The 16,127-nt window shown below is 40.5% G+C and overlaps 1 protein-coding gene across 10 annotated transcripts in view; it reads left to right on the top strand.

Annotated features, from left to right (window-relative positions):
• LPP (LIM domain containing preferred translocation partner in lipoma) overlaps positions 1-16,127 on the top strand; it is a 693,922-nt gene that overhangs the window by 219,419 nt on the left and 458,376 nt on the right. For all 10 annotated transcript variants that reach the window (XM_061194353.1, XM_061194348.1, XM_061194355.1 and 7 more), the window contains one exon: positions 11,463-11,663. In XM_061194353.1, coding sequence (XP_061050336.1) covers positions 11,471-11,663 — 193 coding nt within the window. In that variant the 5' untranslated portion in view covers positions 11,463-11,470. The remainder of the gene's footprint in view (positions 1-11,462; positions 11,664-16,127) is intronic.

Raw genomic sequence — 16,127 nt, 5'->3', positions numbered from 1 at the left:
CACTGCTAATTGCTCTGCCCTCTTAGCAACTGCAGTAATAGACTCAAAGTTGGAAGGTCTTTGGCCATATGGAGCCTTTGGGAGAGGACCCTATCATATTCAGAATTCTCCCGGACTCAGTGACCAAAACCTCATTATTGCTGTTATAAGTAAAGTGACTATATATATAAGGTATTGTCTAAATGGGGACACTTCTGAGAGTGAAAAGGGACACTGTTAATAATTACACTGAAACAGCAGGCATAAATTGGATGTATGGTCACCCTTAATTATAAGGAATTGTGGAGAACAGTGCTTGAAATGTGAACTGACATGATTCAGAAGCAGAGTTTAACTCTTTCTATTCCCAAATCTTTAAGTTTCCCTTCACTTTTATATAATAATCACATGCTAAGCACTGATGATGGGACAGGTTCTATATTAGGCACTAGGAAAATAAAGGAAGAAACCGGCCTGTGTTCTTTATTTCCTTACAATCACTGTAAGATTTTAGAGCAGAGGGTTTTCACCCTGGCTCATAGCATAGTTCTCATTGGAGGGCTAAGGAAGTAATACGTTTTATACTTCCCCCACAAGTGAAGTGTATTCTGCCGAAGGACGAAGATTTAAATACATCCGAGGAGCTCTTTTATCAATTTGTCTATTTTATTCTTGGGATTTTCTTAAAGATTTGGCATGAAGAAACAATTTTTTGCCAAAGAAAAGTTTGCAAACTACTGGTTTGAGATTTTAAATTTTATGTTATTGTTCTAAAGCTATAAGGCTAGTTGGAAAAAAAGGAAGAATGGGACTTTTTAAACTTGGGACACAGAAAAAGTTACGTACGAAACTAAAAAAAAATATTTTAAGTATCTGGAGGGCTTCCATGTATAAGAGGGCTTGTGATTCCAAGGAAAAAGCAGGACTGATCGGTGGTTCTTAGGGGAATAGTTTTCAGCCTCACATAACTTTCTAGCAGTTATAACTTTCCTGCCATGGAAGGGGCTGCCTTGTGAGGCAATAAGTTCCTTGTCATTGATTTGGACAAGCACACTCACAGAGGGTGATTAAGTTTCAACTTCAGCTCCATATTAGAAGAAATAACTTCATTAACAATTTCATGCTTCTTGGATATTAAAGCTTCTATATTCGTAAGTCGTTAGCTACTGCCTTACATATGTCTAAAGTGCACGTGTATGTATGTGTTTTATTTCCCCAGAATATTAGCCAATTTAGTACATTCTTCACACATGGCATTATCTTTTTTGCATGGTAGTCAGTAATTAATAAAAATGCAGAAGGCATAACATCAGCACTCTCATCGAAAGAAATTTGAAAGGGAATAACATCCACCCATGTCATTCTGAAACTGATCCGAAACAGCCTGGCTCGTTTTTACTCAGCGGCTATTGGTCGATGCTCTTACAGATTTTGTCTCTGTTTCAAAATCTTGAAATAAAAGTGGAACAGCTTCCAACATGACTTAAGAAAAAGGTCACCAGTTGAAAATAGTTTCAATTGTTTTGCTATGAAATGTGAAATTGGAAAACTAGCCTCTCTTACATAATTTGAATTTATAGCACATTCTAATGAGAAGCCTGCCTGTTTTTCATACCATTTCAAATACTGAGAAATTTCTCCAGGCTCTTGGATTGGTGTTAAACGGAAATTTTTATTTCAGAGCATATAATGCATTGAGTCTCTTTCTTCTTTAAAGCTGTATCTTATGATCCTCGAAGGATGAAAAGTTGTGCCTCTTCTTCCTCCCCCTTTATTTTTCCAGTGACTGGGCATTTTAATTTAATTTAGCAATATCCTTACATTTTAATCTTAGAATGAAGTAGATCTGGGGTTTAACAGAAATTTAAGATGAAAATTAAGTAGTAGAGAAACAAAGATTAATTTGGAAACTTTAACTTGTAATAATCATATTATCCAAATTCAATAATGTTCATTCAAATTATAGCATCCAAACTCTATGCAAAAGCTCTGAACTAGTTTCCAACCAGTAATGAGACATTAGGATACAAACAGCACAGTTGACAGGTGACAGTTTTGTGAGCAATATAATGTTTAGAAGGCTGGAGGGTAACAGTTAACTCTATGTCTTGTTGCTATGATTACTCTTGGCAGGTTATATGGTCTGAGCAAACATTGCTTCTCAGTGTCACATATAGTAGTGTCATGTAAATATGGCCTGAGATTTGTCAATAGAGGGTTTATATTATTGAAGACAAAGTGAAATATTTCTACTTTTCAAGATATATCTAAAATAGAGTTTTTTTTCTCTTATTCAGTATAGTTTTATTGGGATATCAAAGTGAATTTGTAATAAAGAAGAACAAAAAATTTATTAAAAAAATTAAAATCAATGAAAACATCCCTCAAGTGCTAGTAATAGTCTCTGATCTGTCTAATGGGAACAATGGACTTGTAAACAGATAGCTAAAACACGGTGTTCATGTATTTTAATACAGGTTTGAACAAGCTGTCAGGGGAAAGCAGACAGTGAGCAGTAATTAACTTGTGGACCTACCCACTTGTCAGTGGGTTTGGAATGAGAGGATTCCAGCCAGATACCACCAAAGAGATTGCTAGGCCTTGTTAGAGATGCTATTGGTGATTTTTCCCATAGTCACTTTTTCATCCTGGTGGAGGGGCAGGGTATAAACCAGAATTTTAAACCCTTATGAATCAGGCACTCAGAATCTCATCTTTGTAAATCCAGATTTCCACTTTTAGAAGTAGACTTACTGAACTCAAAGGGCTCAAGGTATTGTTTGCCCCCTTTTCTTGGCCTTGTACAGAAAAGTCTGCTAGAATCAGAGACTTAAGAGAAAGCTCCTTAAGAGGACATTTTAAAAATAAGCACAGCAGACTCCACAGACTAGCCATACCATTGCAGAACATAGCATGTTGGAGATCATCTTCTTAACGCTCATTATTTTAGAGCTGGAGAATTTTTTTTTTTTAACATCTTTATTGGAGTATAGTTGCTTTACAATGGTGTGTTAGTTTCTGCTGTATAACAAAGTGAATCAGCCATACATATACATATATCCCCACATCCCCTCCCTCTTGCGTCTCCCTTCCACCTTCCCTATCCCACCCCTCTAGGTGGTCACAAAGCACTGAGCTGATCAGAGCTGGAGAATTTGAGGTCCAGACAGGGTACATATTTTCTTGTTCACTTAGCCAAGCAGAACCATTGTCATTAAAGGTGACCTGGAGTGCAAAGTTGGGGTCTCATGACTTCAGTGCTGATCTCCAATGGCGTGGGTGCTGACTCTTTTGGAAGAGAAATTCTTTAATCCTATGTCTATTTCAGTGCCTTTTACCCACTCTTTCTAGTTATTATCCAAAAATAAGCAAGAGTTTCTCACGTGTTTAGTGAAACTTTTCCACCACAAACACCTTCTGGAAGCAGAACAACGGGGTTGAATCCAGGTGCAACTCCCTGTGACTTCTTAGCCATTGAATAGCCTGTCCTGGCTGTTGTCACCCAGTTGCGGCAAATAAAAGCCCATGAGGTAGTAATTGGTTTGGTTCCATTCTCTCCTTTACCATCTTCTGAGAGGCCTGGTCTTCCAGTGCTGTTGTTTCACTGTCAGGGTTGCTGGTTCCCTTTCCGTGTGATATTCTGAATCTGAAGTGACAGTGCAATGTGGATTATGTCTCTATTCCGCCTCAATTCTTTATCAGAGACAAATGTTTACTTGAACGGACTGATGCTTCTCCCTCTTTCTGCTTCTTAGTTTACTGGCATCTGCAAATGTAGTTGGGTTTTTCTGGCCACCAGCTGTGTTGCCAGTCATAGGGATTGCACCTTTAGCATTGATTTGTATTTGTACTAACTCTGTGCAAGGCAGGTTGGCGTTTAACCTGTTGATTCCTGGTCTGCCTCCCCTCACTCTACCACCCCCAGTCAAGGGGACTCATAGGAGTGAAGACGGTTTTGTAAGAAACCTCAGCTCACTCAGCTGGCGGACTTGTAGGGGGAGTCATGGAACATGAGGTTTTGGAAGGAATGGTAGCAGGCATCTCATCTTCAGTTTACAGATAGGGAGACACACTGAGGTTCAAAGAGGTCAAGGGACTAAAGTCATAGAGCCAGTTAGTGGCTGTGCTGGAAATCCACCCAAGTCCTCTGCATCTCAGTCCAGTGTTTTTTCCAGTATTTCCATCTGTCTGTCAGATAGTCTGTATAAAGGTTTGGCATTTCTGTAGAGTTGTTCTCTCGTCACCGCTTCCGAGTAATGCCAACTATCCATGAAGAGAGTGGGGCACTTAGCTAGTGCGGGGCCAGAGTTGCCTGTAAAGAGAAGTGGAGTGAATGCATTGACATTTTCAGCCCGTGGCAGATCGTGTTTGCCCTTCCAGCTCTCATCAGAGGAAGAGTGATTACGTTTGCTATTCAACTAACAATTGTGTGCAATTTTCAGCCTGCCTTGTTGTTTAACGTTGTCTTCCCATGCTTCCATCACATGCCACAGCATATCTGCTTCGTAATTACACTGGTAGAGACTTACCTACACCGTTTGGAAAAGGTTTGCCTAAAGTACTTATTTACTTGTGCATAATAAATCTTGATTGATACCTTGGTAATCTCTGAGATCATTCTAAGGTTCCCTCCCACAATGGGGAGGATTGAAGAGACAGGGAAACGGGTGACAAAAAAAGAAGAACAACGACAACAAAAAAGAGGGCTGTGTTTCCTCACTGATGACCTAAGAGGAGAATTATGGATGATTTGGAATCTCCATGGCTGACTTTTACTTGTTTCTGGCTAGTTCTACAGTCAGGATCTTCCCTAGACTCATGAGTTTGTGCGTAGAGTTGTCATTAGCATTCATCTAATAATCGAGTCGCATCATTTTCAGAGGTGGTCACTGTGATCCCAGAGAGAGCAAAGGTTGCGCTATGAGCTCATGGCAGAGCTGAGACTGGGAGCTGGGTCTGAATTCAGAAGATCAGGTATCTTGCAGCTGAGGACCAAGATGTAGAAAAGGATAATTAGCTGTAGTCTAGGGAGGGAAGCACAGTGTACCATTTTAACAGCCCCTTAAGAAAGCAGTTTTGAAACTCCAGGAAGGCACTGACTTTTATACAAAGAGGGAAGATCGTGAAAAATCTCCAAAGGTATAGGACAGTGTTATTTAAATCTTAATTGCTTGTTTAAGTGGAGAAAATGTTGCTAAGGGACACGAATTCTAAACTTAATCGGCTATCAACTACTTCTGATGTTTAAGTCACAAAGCCCCTCAGCCTCTCAATTCTTCTACCAATAAAATAGTGTTGTTCATACCTGTCTCTTCCTTCAGTGTCATTCATTTATTCAGCAAACATTGACCAAGAGCCAGGCCTTGCTTGGGTTAATTGCCAAGGGAGATTTAAGGACTAATGCAACATAATTTAAAGATTAAAATAAACACTCTAAGTCAATTATTCCCAACCCTTGAATCAGAATACATACATAAAGATTCCCAGATGAGTCTAATGTGCAGTTTTGAAAACCACTTCTTTAAGCTTATAGCACCTGGTGTTAGATAATACCATACAACGGGGCTTGTTGTTTTTAAAGTTTGGTGAGCTATGTAAATGTTTAAAGAAGAGTACTATCGATTTTAAGCCTTTTTTTTTTTTGGCTGTGCCATGCAGCATACGGGATCTTAGTTCCCTGACCGGGGATCAAACCCATACCCCCGCCTTGGGAGCGCAGAGTCTTAACCACTCGACCGCCAGGGAACTCCCTTGTTATTGATTTTAGAAAAGAAGCAAAACTTGAGCAAACACTAGTTTGTTCTGTTTTTGTGGATGACAGTGACTTGTCATTCACATGCTATCTTTAGAGAGGCTTGGTAGCCATTTTTAGTATTAAATGTCACCTTACCTGTAGCCCTAGGTTTTCCCACCCATAGAGGAAGGGTGTTGGACGTCACATGGCCTTTTTCAGTTGTTTGTGTTTTCTTGTGTCTAATCAATTTGGCTAGACTTTTGGCTTCATCAATTTGTGATCCTGGGGCTCATGATAGTTAGGTTTGATTGAACAAAATAGAGAAGACATTATGGCAGGTAGGATGCAGGAGCTAGGGATGGATGTGAAAGCAAAATCTCCTGTTTCTAAGTGATGACTTTCTTTGGATTGTGGTATTTTCTATTTCCTCCAAACAGACAGGTAGTACCATGGTGAAGACCATGGCTTTTGGGTCCAAGACTTGTGTCCAAGCTTCAGCTTTGCTCTTTCTTAGCTGTGTATCCTTGAGCAAGTTATTTAACTCTTAGAGCCTTACTTTCTTGATCTGCTAAATATGGAGAAAGATAACCCTACCTCATGTAATAGTCAGAATGATTATGTGGCCAGTAGAAAATTGCTTGGCATATAGTAAGTCCTCAATAAACACTTTCTATTTATTGTCAGTCTGTAGCTTTCTTGTACCCACTGAACAGTTAGGAGGAAAAGACAGAAGAGCGACAGAGCGGCAATAAGTGAAACCTCTTAGGTTCTTCTTAATTGCTTTGCATTTGATGACAGTTCCTGAAAGACCAGTGCTTAGGGAGCCCCAGCTTTTTAACTCCCATCAGCAGTAGGCATCGTGCTTAGAGGAGGGCCACTTCTCTTGTTTTCCTCTCTTCTGATGGTGTTTGTGTATTTTCAGAGCCTCTGTGTAGATCTTCCCTTTCACTTCTTGCTTTCATGATGATTATATGCTTAGAGTGAAACCAATCGAGAACCAGAGGAAGTAAGAGTAGGGTAAGTTTTGGTCCAGCAAAACCAGCTCTCACCAGTGCTTATCTCTCTGTTTACCATGGGTCTCTTTCTGAGAAGCTGAGAAACCCCAGGGAAATGTTCTAGTTCGTCCGTTCACTAAACTTGTGAGGTTTTCTCAAACCCATTTATCAAAATGAAGGGCTGTAATTAAGATTTCAGAGAAGGAAAGCACTCTAGAATATTAGAGCTGATTGGGACTTTACAGACATTCATTCTGCAAATGAGCATCCTCTCTTGTTAAAGGTCACACTGGCAAAGCTGAGACTAGAGCTGGGGTCATAGGGACTCTATGTCTATACTATTGTATTTATCTCCTTCCTTGGATCCATTTTGCATAGATTAGTTTTTCTTACATAGAGTTTTCACTCCTGTTAGATTCCTGTTCAAAGATAAAAGTTCTAGCTTTTTATTTCTCTGTATAAGACCTTTAAATGAGCAAGGCTCATTTTAACCTTCCAAATCTTTCCCCCAAATATTCTTAAGTCCCTCATTTCAGTTCAGCTGGTCTGCTGCCTTCTCAAAGAAATGCCTTGCTTCTTCCTTCAGTTCACAGAATTTTCAGGCATTGTCTTTTTGCTTATTCCCTTTGTCTTTCAGAGCCCCCTAGCTTTCAAAGTACCCCTCTGCTAGATCCTGTGACATACCCCAATTGGTTTTTTTTGTTTTTTTGTTTTTGTATACTTTGTGTTGCCCTTTTTCTCTTTTCACATATAAAAATATATCTTCCTCAGGTAGGCTTTAAACTCCTTGGAGACAGGATGATAATCTGAACCATCTGAATACAGGATGAGACTTTGCTTTATCTGGAGCTCTAGGGCTTGGCAAATAAATTTACTCATTTATTAAATTAACGGACATTTTTATTGAGTGCCTATTATGTATTAGGCCGTGAGGTTAGAGCATGATAATTACTTCTGCTCTCAAGGATTGAAGAGTTTAGTTTGTGATACAGGCAAGCAGAGAGGCAGAGTGACATGTGATGAGAGTGATGACGGCAGTATCCCAGGTGCTGTGGAAATGTAGTGAAAGGGGACATAGCTTGAACTGGAGGACGGAGAATGTGAATTATGTCTTCAAGGACTAGTAGGAAGTGATGCTTAGATCTAAATGATACATAGTACATGAGACATCATTTTTAATCGAGAGGTAGCTTGGGTGAAGGGGAGCAGAGATAAAACCTAGAGGAAATGGATGAATTTCCAGCAGAATATAAATGCTGAAAAATGACCTCAAAAGAAGTATAAAACTGCTACAATTATTGTAGAAGTTCTTGGAAATATGATTAAGCTCTATTATTAAAGGACATTTCATACCTAGATGGCTTTACACTGAATTCTGATAAACCTTTAAAGATCAGATAGTTCTAATCTTATCATTAAACTAATCCAAACAGTAGAAGAGGATGCAGAACCCCCATATCAAAACCTAATAATGATAAGTAAAACAAGTAGAGGAAAACACTACAGAATGATCTTACTTAGTATTATATGTACAGAAATTCTATGTAAAATAGAATATTTAATTCATCAATATACCAAAACACGACAACTGTGACTGCGTAGGATTTTTTTCTAGGACTGCAAAGATGGTTCAATATCTAGAAATCTATCAACACAATTCATTACATCTCTAAATTAAGGGAGGGGAAAAAAGAGATGATTCCATCAGTGGATGCTAAGAAGGGAAATGCAGATTCTAGAAAGGGAGGAGTGACCAAGGAGATCAGCATTTATTCATTCACCCATTCATGCATAACATATTTTTCTAAGGGCTTCCTGGCCAGGCATTGTGCTGGTATAGTGAGACCACTTAGGAACTTCCAGCTTTTTGGGGCAGATAGACAGGTGATTAAATAGCTTACATGTGGACTGTTATTAGTATGAAACAAGAGCCTGGGAATTAAGTTACTGTTTCTGGAGGGAGCTAGGGAAATGTTCACAGCATCAGAGACATTTCAGCTGGGTCAAGATAACAAAAAGGAGGGGGGGTGTACTTGGTAGAAAGTAATGGCATTGTAGATGGTGGACACAGAATGAGCAAGTCTTCAGGGTCATTAAATTTCATTATAAATCCTGGGAGTGGTGTCACCGGGCCATTGGTAACATATAGAAGAAAGGTTTGAGAAAATGCTGTTAAGGTCTTATGCAGACAGGTACTTGGCCAGACCCTGGCACTCACTGGCGGTGTCACTGGGGTTGCCTCCATGGAGAGTACAGTGGAAGGGTGATATATGGTGCTGGGGATAACTGAAAATATGGTGGGGTCCATGGTTTGCACATGGATGCTTACATTTTCATTTTTCATATTCTCCCAGAAGTTTCCTGTTCCTTTATATCTGTAGAATTTCTGAAAAGGCCAGGATTCTACAGTCAATTGGCAATGTGCGATTGCTCTGGAAACGTGCCTCTTTGCTTTAGAAATCACTGTATCCTATATTAACCCATTTTGAAAGTTTCTATTTTGGACTAACTTGAGATTTATAGAAAATTTGCAAGGATAATATTAACTCATTTTTTAAAAAATCCACAAATAAATTTATACTACAAATGTGCAGGGCATGTTAAAATTTTCAAATCTTTATTTTATCCTACTTGTTCCCCACTTATACTCACTTTGGTCTTGTTGAGAGTAGAACAGACACTATTCCCTTTTAGTAGAAAACTGAGGCTCAATTAAACAAACAAAACCAAAATTAATGTTTCTCAACCCTGAGAGATGAGCTTGGTTTTGGTATCTAAAAAAAAAAAATCTCCAAGACTTCTAAATGTGCAGCCAGTTTTAAGAACCAGGAGTAAACCAGATTCACAGTTGGTTTTCTGTATTGGTTTTGTGCTGGGTCTTAATGGTGGTTTAGGGATGTATAAAATACGGTCCCCGCTCTTCCAAGGAACCTACAATTTACCAAGTGTCTGTGTACATTAGCATGTGTACAAGGTGCAGGGGAGGAAAATAAGGCCCTGCAACCAGAGTGAAAAGCCAGTGTCCCCACTGGCTTAAGCTTCCTCATTGCTTCATGTCGTCCTCTTTGATTGAGAGACCTACACCTCCAACAATTTTCCTCCCCTCACCTTGCTTAGCAGTTGAGAGTATATAAAACACTTTAATGTTGTCATCTCATTGGTTGTCATGAAATTCTGTGAGTTAAGGAGGACAGGGAACAGGGGAACCTGGGACAGCGGATAAGGGCAGTGGGGCTGCTCAGGGTCATGTCACCCCTCCTGGCGTGGTGTAATGCTACCCAGGCCATGCTGGGCCCCATCTCTCCCTGGCCATGCCACGTGCTGAGGCCTTTATTTTTTCCTGCATTTCCAGTTTTCTTGGTTGTTACAGACATCTGGAGGTAATCATGGAGCCCTCTCAATTAATTCAGTCCAATTAATAAATTATGGGGTGGATTTGGGGCTGGGAGAGGGTGAGGGAGCCTTCCGGGCCTCCCTGCGCTGGAGAGCTCTTGCAATCAGACTTGGAGAGCCCTCCTCAGTGGCAGTCTGTGAGGCTTGGCCCCAGCCTGCAGGCTGCCTGTAGGGGTGGTTGGCTTACCCTGACACCAAGACATCGTTTTTCTTTCCTCGCAGAGTGTATTTTAATCCCGGTAGGATAGCCCCTGGACTGGCTGGTGTACCCCCTTCCTAGCTGGGCTCTTCCTAAAGGTCCTGTATGGCATCCGCTCAGCAGAGTTCCTGATGGGTGTTATGCGGGGCTGCCCTGTGCGTTACAGGGGTTGAATATTTTAGCCCCTGGCTACTAAGTACCAGTAATTGTCCTAGGCATTGCGGCGAACAATGTCCCTCCTTGCAATTTCCAAGTGTCCCTTGGTGAGGAGCAGTACTGCTCCTGCCAGAGGGATCATTTTAAATGTCCTGCCATGCGTTAGTCATGCCCTTGTTTCAAGAATAAACCTTTGGGGGTTCCTTAATGCCTGCAGAATAAATTCGGACTCCTCAAGCTTGCATGCAAAGCTGTCAGTGCTTTGGTTCCATCCCACATTTTTAGTTCTTTTGCTAGCTACTTTTCCTTATTCCGCCACAGCCACGCTAAATTGAAGTACTGTGTACTTTTCTGCTCGTGCGAGGTTGCCTCCTTTGTTCGGGCCCGACCTCTACTCAGCACTCACGGCCCAGTCTGAAGGTTGCCTCATTAATGAGGTCTTAGTTCTGCTCCCTGCAAGAAGTGATCTTATCTTTTTCTACATTCCAGCAACACTTTATTTTTTTTTACCTCATTTAGATAATATCACCTCATTTAGGTAACTTACCACCATTTAATTGATGTGGTAATCATTTTAATAGATTATTAATAAAATTGAAGCTTTTTTCCAACCTTGCTAGTATAAGATTCTCCTACCATAGAAACTTCTTAAGGTTAGGGACCATTTCTTACTCATGTCTATTTCCTGAAGAGTCCTAGGCACTAAAATAGGTAACTGTTGGAAGAGAGGAATTCCAGATTGGTTGAGGGGAGTGTTCAATTTTTCTCCTCCTCCAGTTAAGGCAAGTTTTTCATAACTCTCTTCCTTTTTTTCCTCCCCTCCCCTCCCCTCCCCTCCCTCCCTCCCTCCCTTCCTTCCTTCCTTCCTTCCTTCTCTCCTTCTTCTCAGAGTCCTTTTTCAAGATTTTATTAAGTATGGGTTAAGAAGAAGTAATAATGAAGTGAAGTATATTGCCTTCATTTTTGTGTTTCTTTAAAAACAACTGTTGTTTCTTTTTAATTCCAGATTCAACAATGTCTCACCCATCTTGGCTGCCACCCAAAAGCTCTGCTGAGCCCCTTGGCCATGTGTCTGCACGGATGGAGACCACCCATTCCTTTGGGACCCCCAGCATTTCAGTGTCCACACAACAACCACCGAAGAAGTTTGCCCCAGTCGTTGCTCCAAAGCCCAAGTACAACCCATACAAGCAACCTGGCGGTGAAGGTGAGTGAAGGATTGCAGAGGTGGGTGCCCCAAATGGGAGAGTTCAATATAATAAAAAGTGATTTGTAGTACAAAGTTGTGTTGGAACAAGGTAGCTCAAGAATTTGTGGTGTGGTTATCATAGTGTATAGACTGTCAAAGGTTAAAAAGCATCAAGTAACCATCCAGGCAGCTCTTCTTTTGGGCATAAAGATTGAGATCTCTTAGGGGTTATATGACTATGGTTAAACAGTGAGTTCGGGCCAGAGCTAAAACTAGAACCCTCATCTCTTCATTCATACCTCAGTGCTCTTCTCCTGCTGTATCCTCCATCCCCATCCCATTGTCTTGTAGAAATGTGTCTACCATCCAGTCGTCCCTCCCTCTTACCATTGGACATGTGTCCAAAAATGCTGCCAAACAGTGGACTCCCCTCTGATGTGAAGGGAATAAAGACAGGGTTTCTTATAGAGAAGGAGGCAGAGGTGTGAGGAGGTCTAGTAGGTATGACAGTCGATGCACACCCGAGGGGCAGGATGGGGCAGGTCCTATATCATGTTGGCGTGTGTGAGAGGGAGGAGAGAAGCAGTTAATGGGTGCACTTCAGACCCCTCCACGAGGGGTCAGATTCACCACGAGTGCTGTGAATTCCGGTGAGTTGTCCCCTTGGCCGACTCTTCCTGCATTGAGATGCCCCATCCTCGTCACTGTACTCTGTGAGGTTCTCCCACTGTCTAGCTGGGTCTCTGGGGACACTGACATCATCTCTGATCTTCTGCAGCTCTTTGCTCAACTCTGTTCTTTCTTAGCATGCCACCTCACACCCTTCTGTCACCTGTCACAATCCTATTTGTATCACCTTCTCCAGTGTCTGGACTTGACCTAGATCCGAAGTAATCACTCCCTTCCGTGGGTTTCCATGTACATCCTATTCTGACCATCAACTTCCTACTTCTTTTGTTGTTCCTCCTGCTCTTCTTAATCTGCCGCTACTGACCAGATAGTCCGTGTGAGGTGAGGCTTTTCATTGTCATTTTATTGCCTTCCCTATAACCCTATGAACTAAGTATTTTTTCACATAAAGAAATGGAAGCTTAGAGAAAAGAGGTGACATTCTCTGTGGTTTTGTGGCTACAGAGTTTCTGAAGTGAGGCTGTTGTCTTCACCCAGCCTGCTATGCTGCCGGTCCTTCTCTTCCTGGCATATGTGGCACTCAGGCCCCATACAATGGTGATACTTCCCTACTTCCTTATAAGAATGTAAGCTTTGTTTCCCCATTTAAGCAACAAGACATGGTTTCTCACTCATCCTTATGTTCCTCTTGGCTCTTATTATGCTACTGTGTTTTTAGTGGGAATGATTGTGTATGGTCAAATGTATGTCTGTATGTTCCTATGTGTATATATATTTGGATGGATGGCGGATGGCTGCATGGGTGAGTGCACTGCTCAGTAATTCTCCTCTTGCAATAAACAGTTTGGAATGTGGCATCCTCTCTCGAAGCAGCTCAGTCTCACTGAATTTCTGAAGTCTCGAGTCTTTCTTGCAATTCTGCCAATCTCTCTTTCTTTTTAATATAACCTTTTTTGAATACGTAAAGGAAGAAATTTCCCTTGCATATATACATTTTAAAGACAAACATGGATAAAGGTTCATGGATATTCAGACTTTTTAAAATATAGCTCCATCTCTTCATCTGCTATATATTATGACATGATATTTGTTAGAAGTGTAAGATTTGCTTTCCTTTATATTTAATTTAAATGTTAGTGCATCCTCTGTTGCTCTCAGTGTTTTTATAATTCATGTTATTTTTGTTTAATTTTTTATACATTTTCTAAAGTTTATATCCATTTTCTTTTTCTTTTTTTGTCCATTTAGAATGTTCTGTACCATTAGTGAAATCCCCAAGTAGTAGGTAACACAGTTTTCATTTACCGCATGAGTTGATGAGGTCTCGTGTCTCAGCTCACGCCATTGCCATTCTTTGCCTCTGTACATACGTGCCCTCAATTTCTAGCCCATAAAGCCTTAACATTCATAGCTTAATTCAGGCCCTGACTTCCAAGAACCTCAGCCACAAAGACAGAGTGTAGAACTAACAGAAATCACACAGTCCACCTTTTGCTGGTATAAAGATGAGAACTGCAGTGCAGAGAGAGTGAGTGATTTGTTCAGAGATGCACGGCCTGCTTGTGGCCAAGTTGGTACCAGACCTCAGGTCCCCTTTGTTTGAGTCCAGAGTTATCAGGACGTTGTATTATATTCTACTCTGTCCCTCAGCCATAACCTCTGTGCATCTCATACAATCCTTTTCACAACTGTCCTTCTAATGGATTTACTTGTGTCTGGTCCTGTCTCCTTTGGTAGACTCGGACCTTTTAGAGGCTGGGGCTGCCTGACTCATACCTTTTACTCCCAACAGCATCCAGCAGGACACCTGACACCTAGTAGCTACTCAATGATGTTTGCGGTGACAGTTAAACTACAGCAATATGAGCCTGCTTTTCCAGGCACAGATTCGAGCTTCTTAACCACTTTTTAGGCTTTATGGTTCTGTATGAATTTCTTTTACCTCGTCTCCCCATTCCTTGAGCTTTTTAGCCCAGGATTTGTTTAACCACTGCTACCTTGAAGTTACCGATTACTTTTCTCACCTTGGTATTATGTCTGTAATCTCTGGGGTTTGCTTTCTCATTTTTAAATTCTGACTGTGAAAGTAGAAAAAGTACCCACATGTTTTCCACGCCAACTTATATTTATATGTTATAATTTTTTTTATAAGGTATTCTGCTAATAACTTTCTCTAAAGGGCTTTGGCACATTTAAGAGTGGGTGTACTTTTTTTCCCAGTTAGTAGCTCTTTAGGCCTTAGGGTCTTTTTATTTTACTACCATTGTTCTCATTTTTCATTGATTTTTTTTTTTTCAACAACTTGTGTGTCTTGGAATGCCCCTGCATTTCCAAATGCCTTTTTGTGTCCTGTACTATATGCTTATGAGCCCATATATATTTTTTATTGTTTTGTCTTGCAAATTTTACCATGTTAAGTGTCTACGTATTTTTTTATGGAATGAAGTTGGTATGTATATATGGTTTTGTCTCATCACGTTCTGTTCTAGACTGATGAGGGCAATAAGATGATGCAATTTTTCTTTTGGTCTTTAAAGTACTAGCAGTAGTTTTTTTTTTTTTTTTTTTAATACATATTAGTGAATATATGTCAATCCCAATCTCCCAATTCATCACACCACCACCCCTACCCCCCCACTTTCCCCCCTTGGTGTCCATATGTTGGTTCTCTACATCTGTGTGGCAATTTCTGCCCTGCAAACTGGTTCATCTGTACCATTTTTCGAGGTTCCACATATATGCGTTAATATACGATATTTGTTTTTCTCTTTCTGACTTACTTCACTCTGTATGACAGTCTCTAGATCCATCCACGTCTCTACAAATGACCCAATTTCATTCCTTTTTATGGCTGAATAATATTCCATTGTATAAAAATATTCCATTGTACCACATCTTCTTTATCCATTCGTCTGTCGATGGGCATTTAGGTTGCTTCCATGTCATGGCTATTGTAAATAGTGCTGCAATGAACATTGGGGTGTCTTTTTTTTTTTTTTTTTTTTTTTTAAACATCTTTATTGAAGTATAATTGCTTTACAATGGTGTGCTAGCTTCTGCTTTACAACAAAGTGAATCAGTTACACATATACATATGTTGCCATATCTCTTCCCTCTTGCATCTCCCTCCCTCCCACCCTCCCTATCCCACCCCTCTAGGTGGTCACAAAGCACCGAGCTGATCTCCCTGTGCTATGCGGCTGCTTCCCACTAGTTATCTATTTTACATTTGATAGTGTATATATGTCCATGACACTCTCTCACCCTGTCACATCTCACCCCTCCCCCTCCCCATATCCTCAAGTCCATTCTCTAGTAGGTCTGTGTCTTTATTCCCATCTTGCCACTAGGTTCTTCATGACCTCTTTTTTTTTTTTTTTTTTCCCTTAGATTCCATATATATGTGTTAGCATACTGTATTTGTTTTTCTCTTTCTGACTTACTTCACTCTGTATGACAGACTCTAACTCCATCCACCTCATTACAAACACCTCCATTTCATTTCTTTTTATGGCTGAGTAATATTCCATTGTATATATGTGCCACATCTTCTTTATCCATTCATCCGATGATGGACACCTAGGTTGCTTCCATGTCCTGGCTATTGTAAACAGAGCTGCAATGAATATTTTGGTACATGACTCTTTCTGAATTATGGTTTTCTCAGGGTATATGCCCAGTAGTGGGATTGCTGGGTCGTATGGTAGTTCTATTTTTAGTTTTTTAAGGAACCTCCATACTGTTCTCCATAGTGGCTGTATCAATTTACATTCCCACCAACAGTGCAAGAGTGTTCCCTTTTCTCCACACCCTCTCCAGCATTTATTGTTTCTAGATTTTTTGATGATGGCC

Source organism: Eubalaena glacialis, chromosome 6 (genome assembly GCF_028564815.1).
Source record: "Eubalaena glacialis isolate mEubGla1 chromosome 6, mEubGla1.1.hap2.+ XY, whole genome shotgun sequence".
Classification (NCBI taxonomy): Eukaryota; Metazoa; Chordata; class Mammalia; order Artiodactyla; family Balaenidae; genus Eubalaena; species Eubalaena glacialis.
Note: the sequence above shows the minus strand (reverse complement) of the source record. Positions and strands in the feature narration are given on the sequence as shown.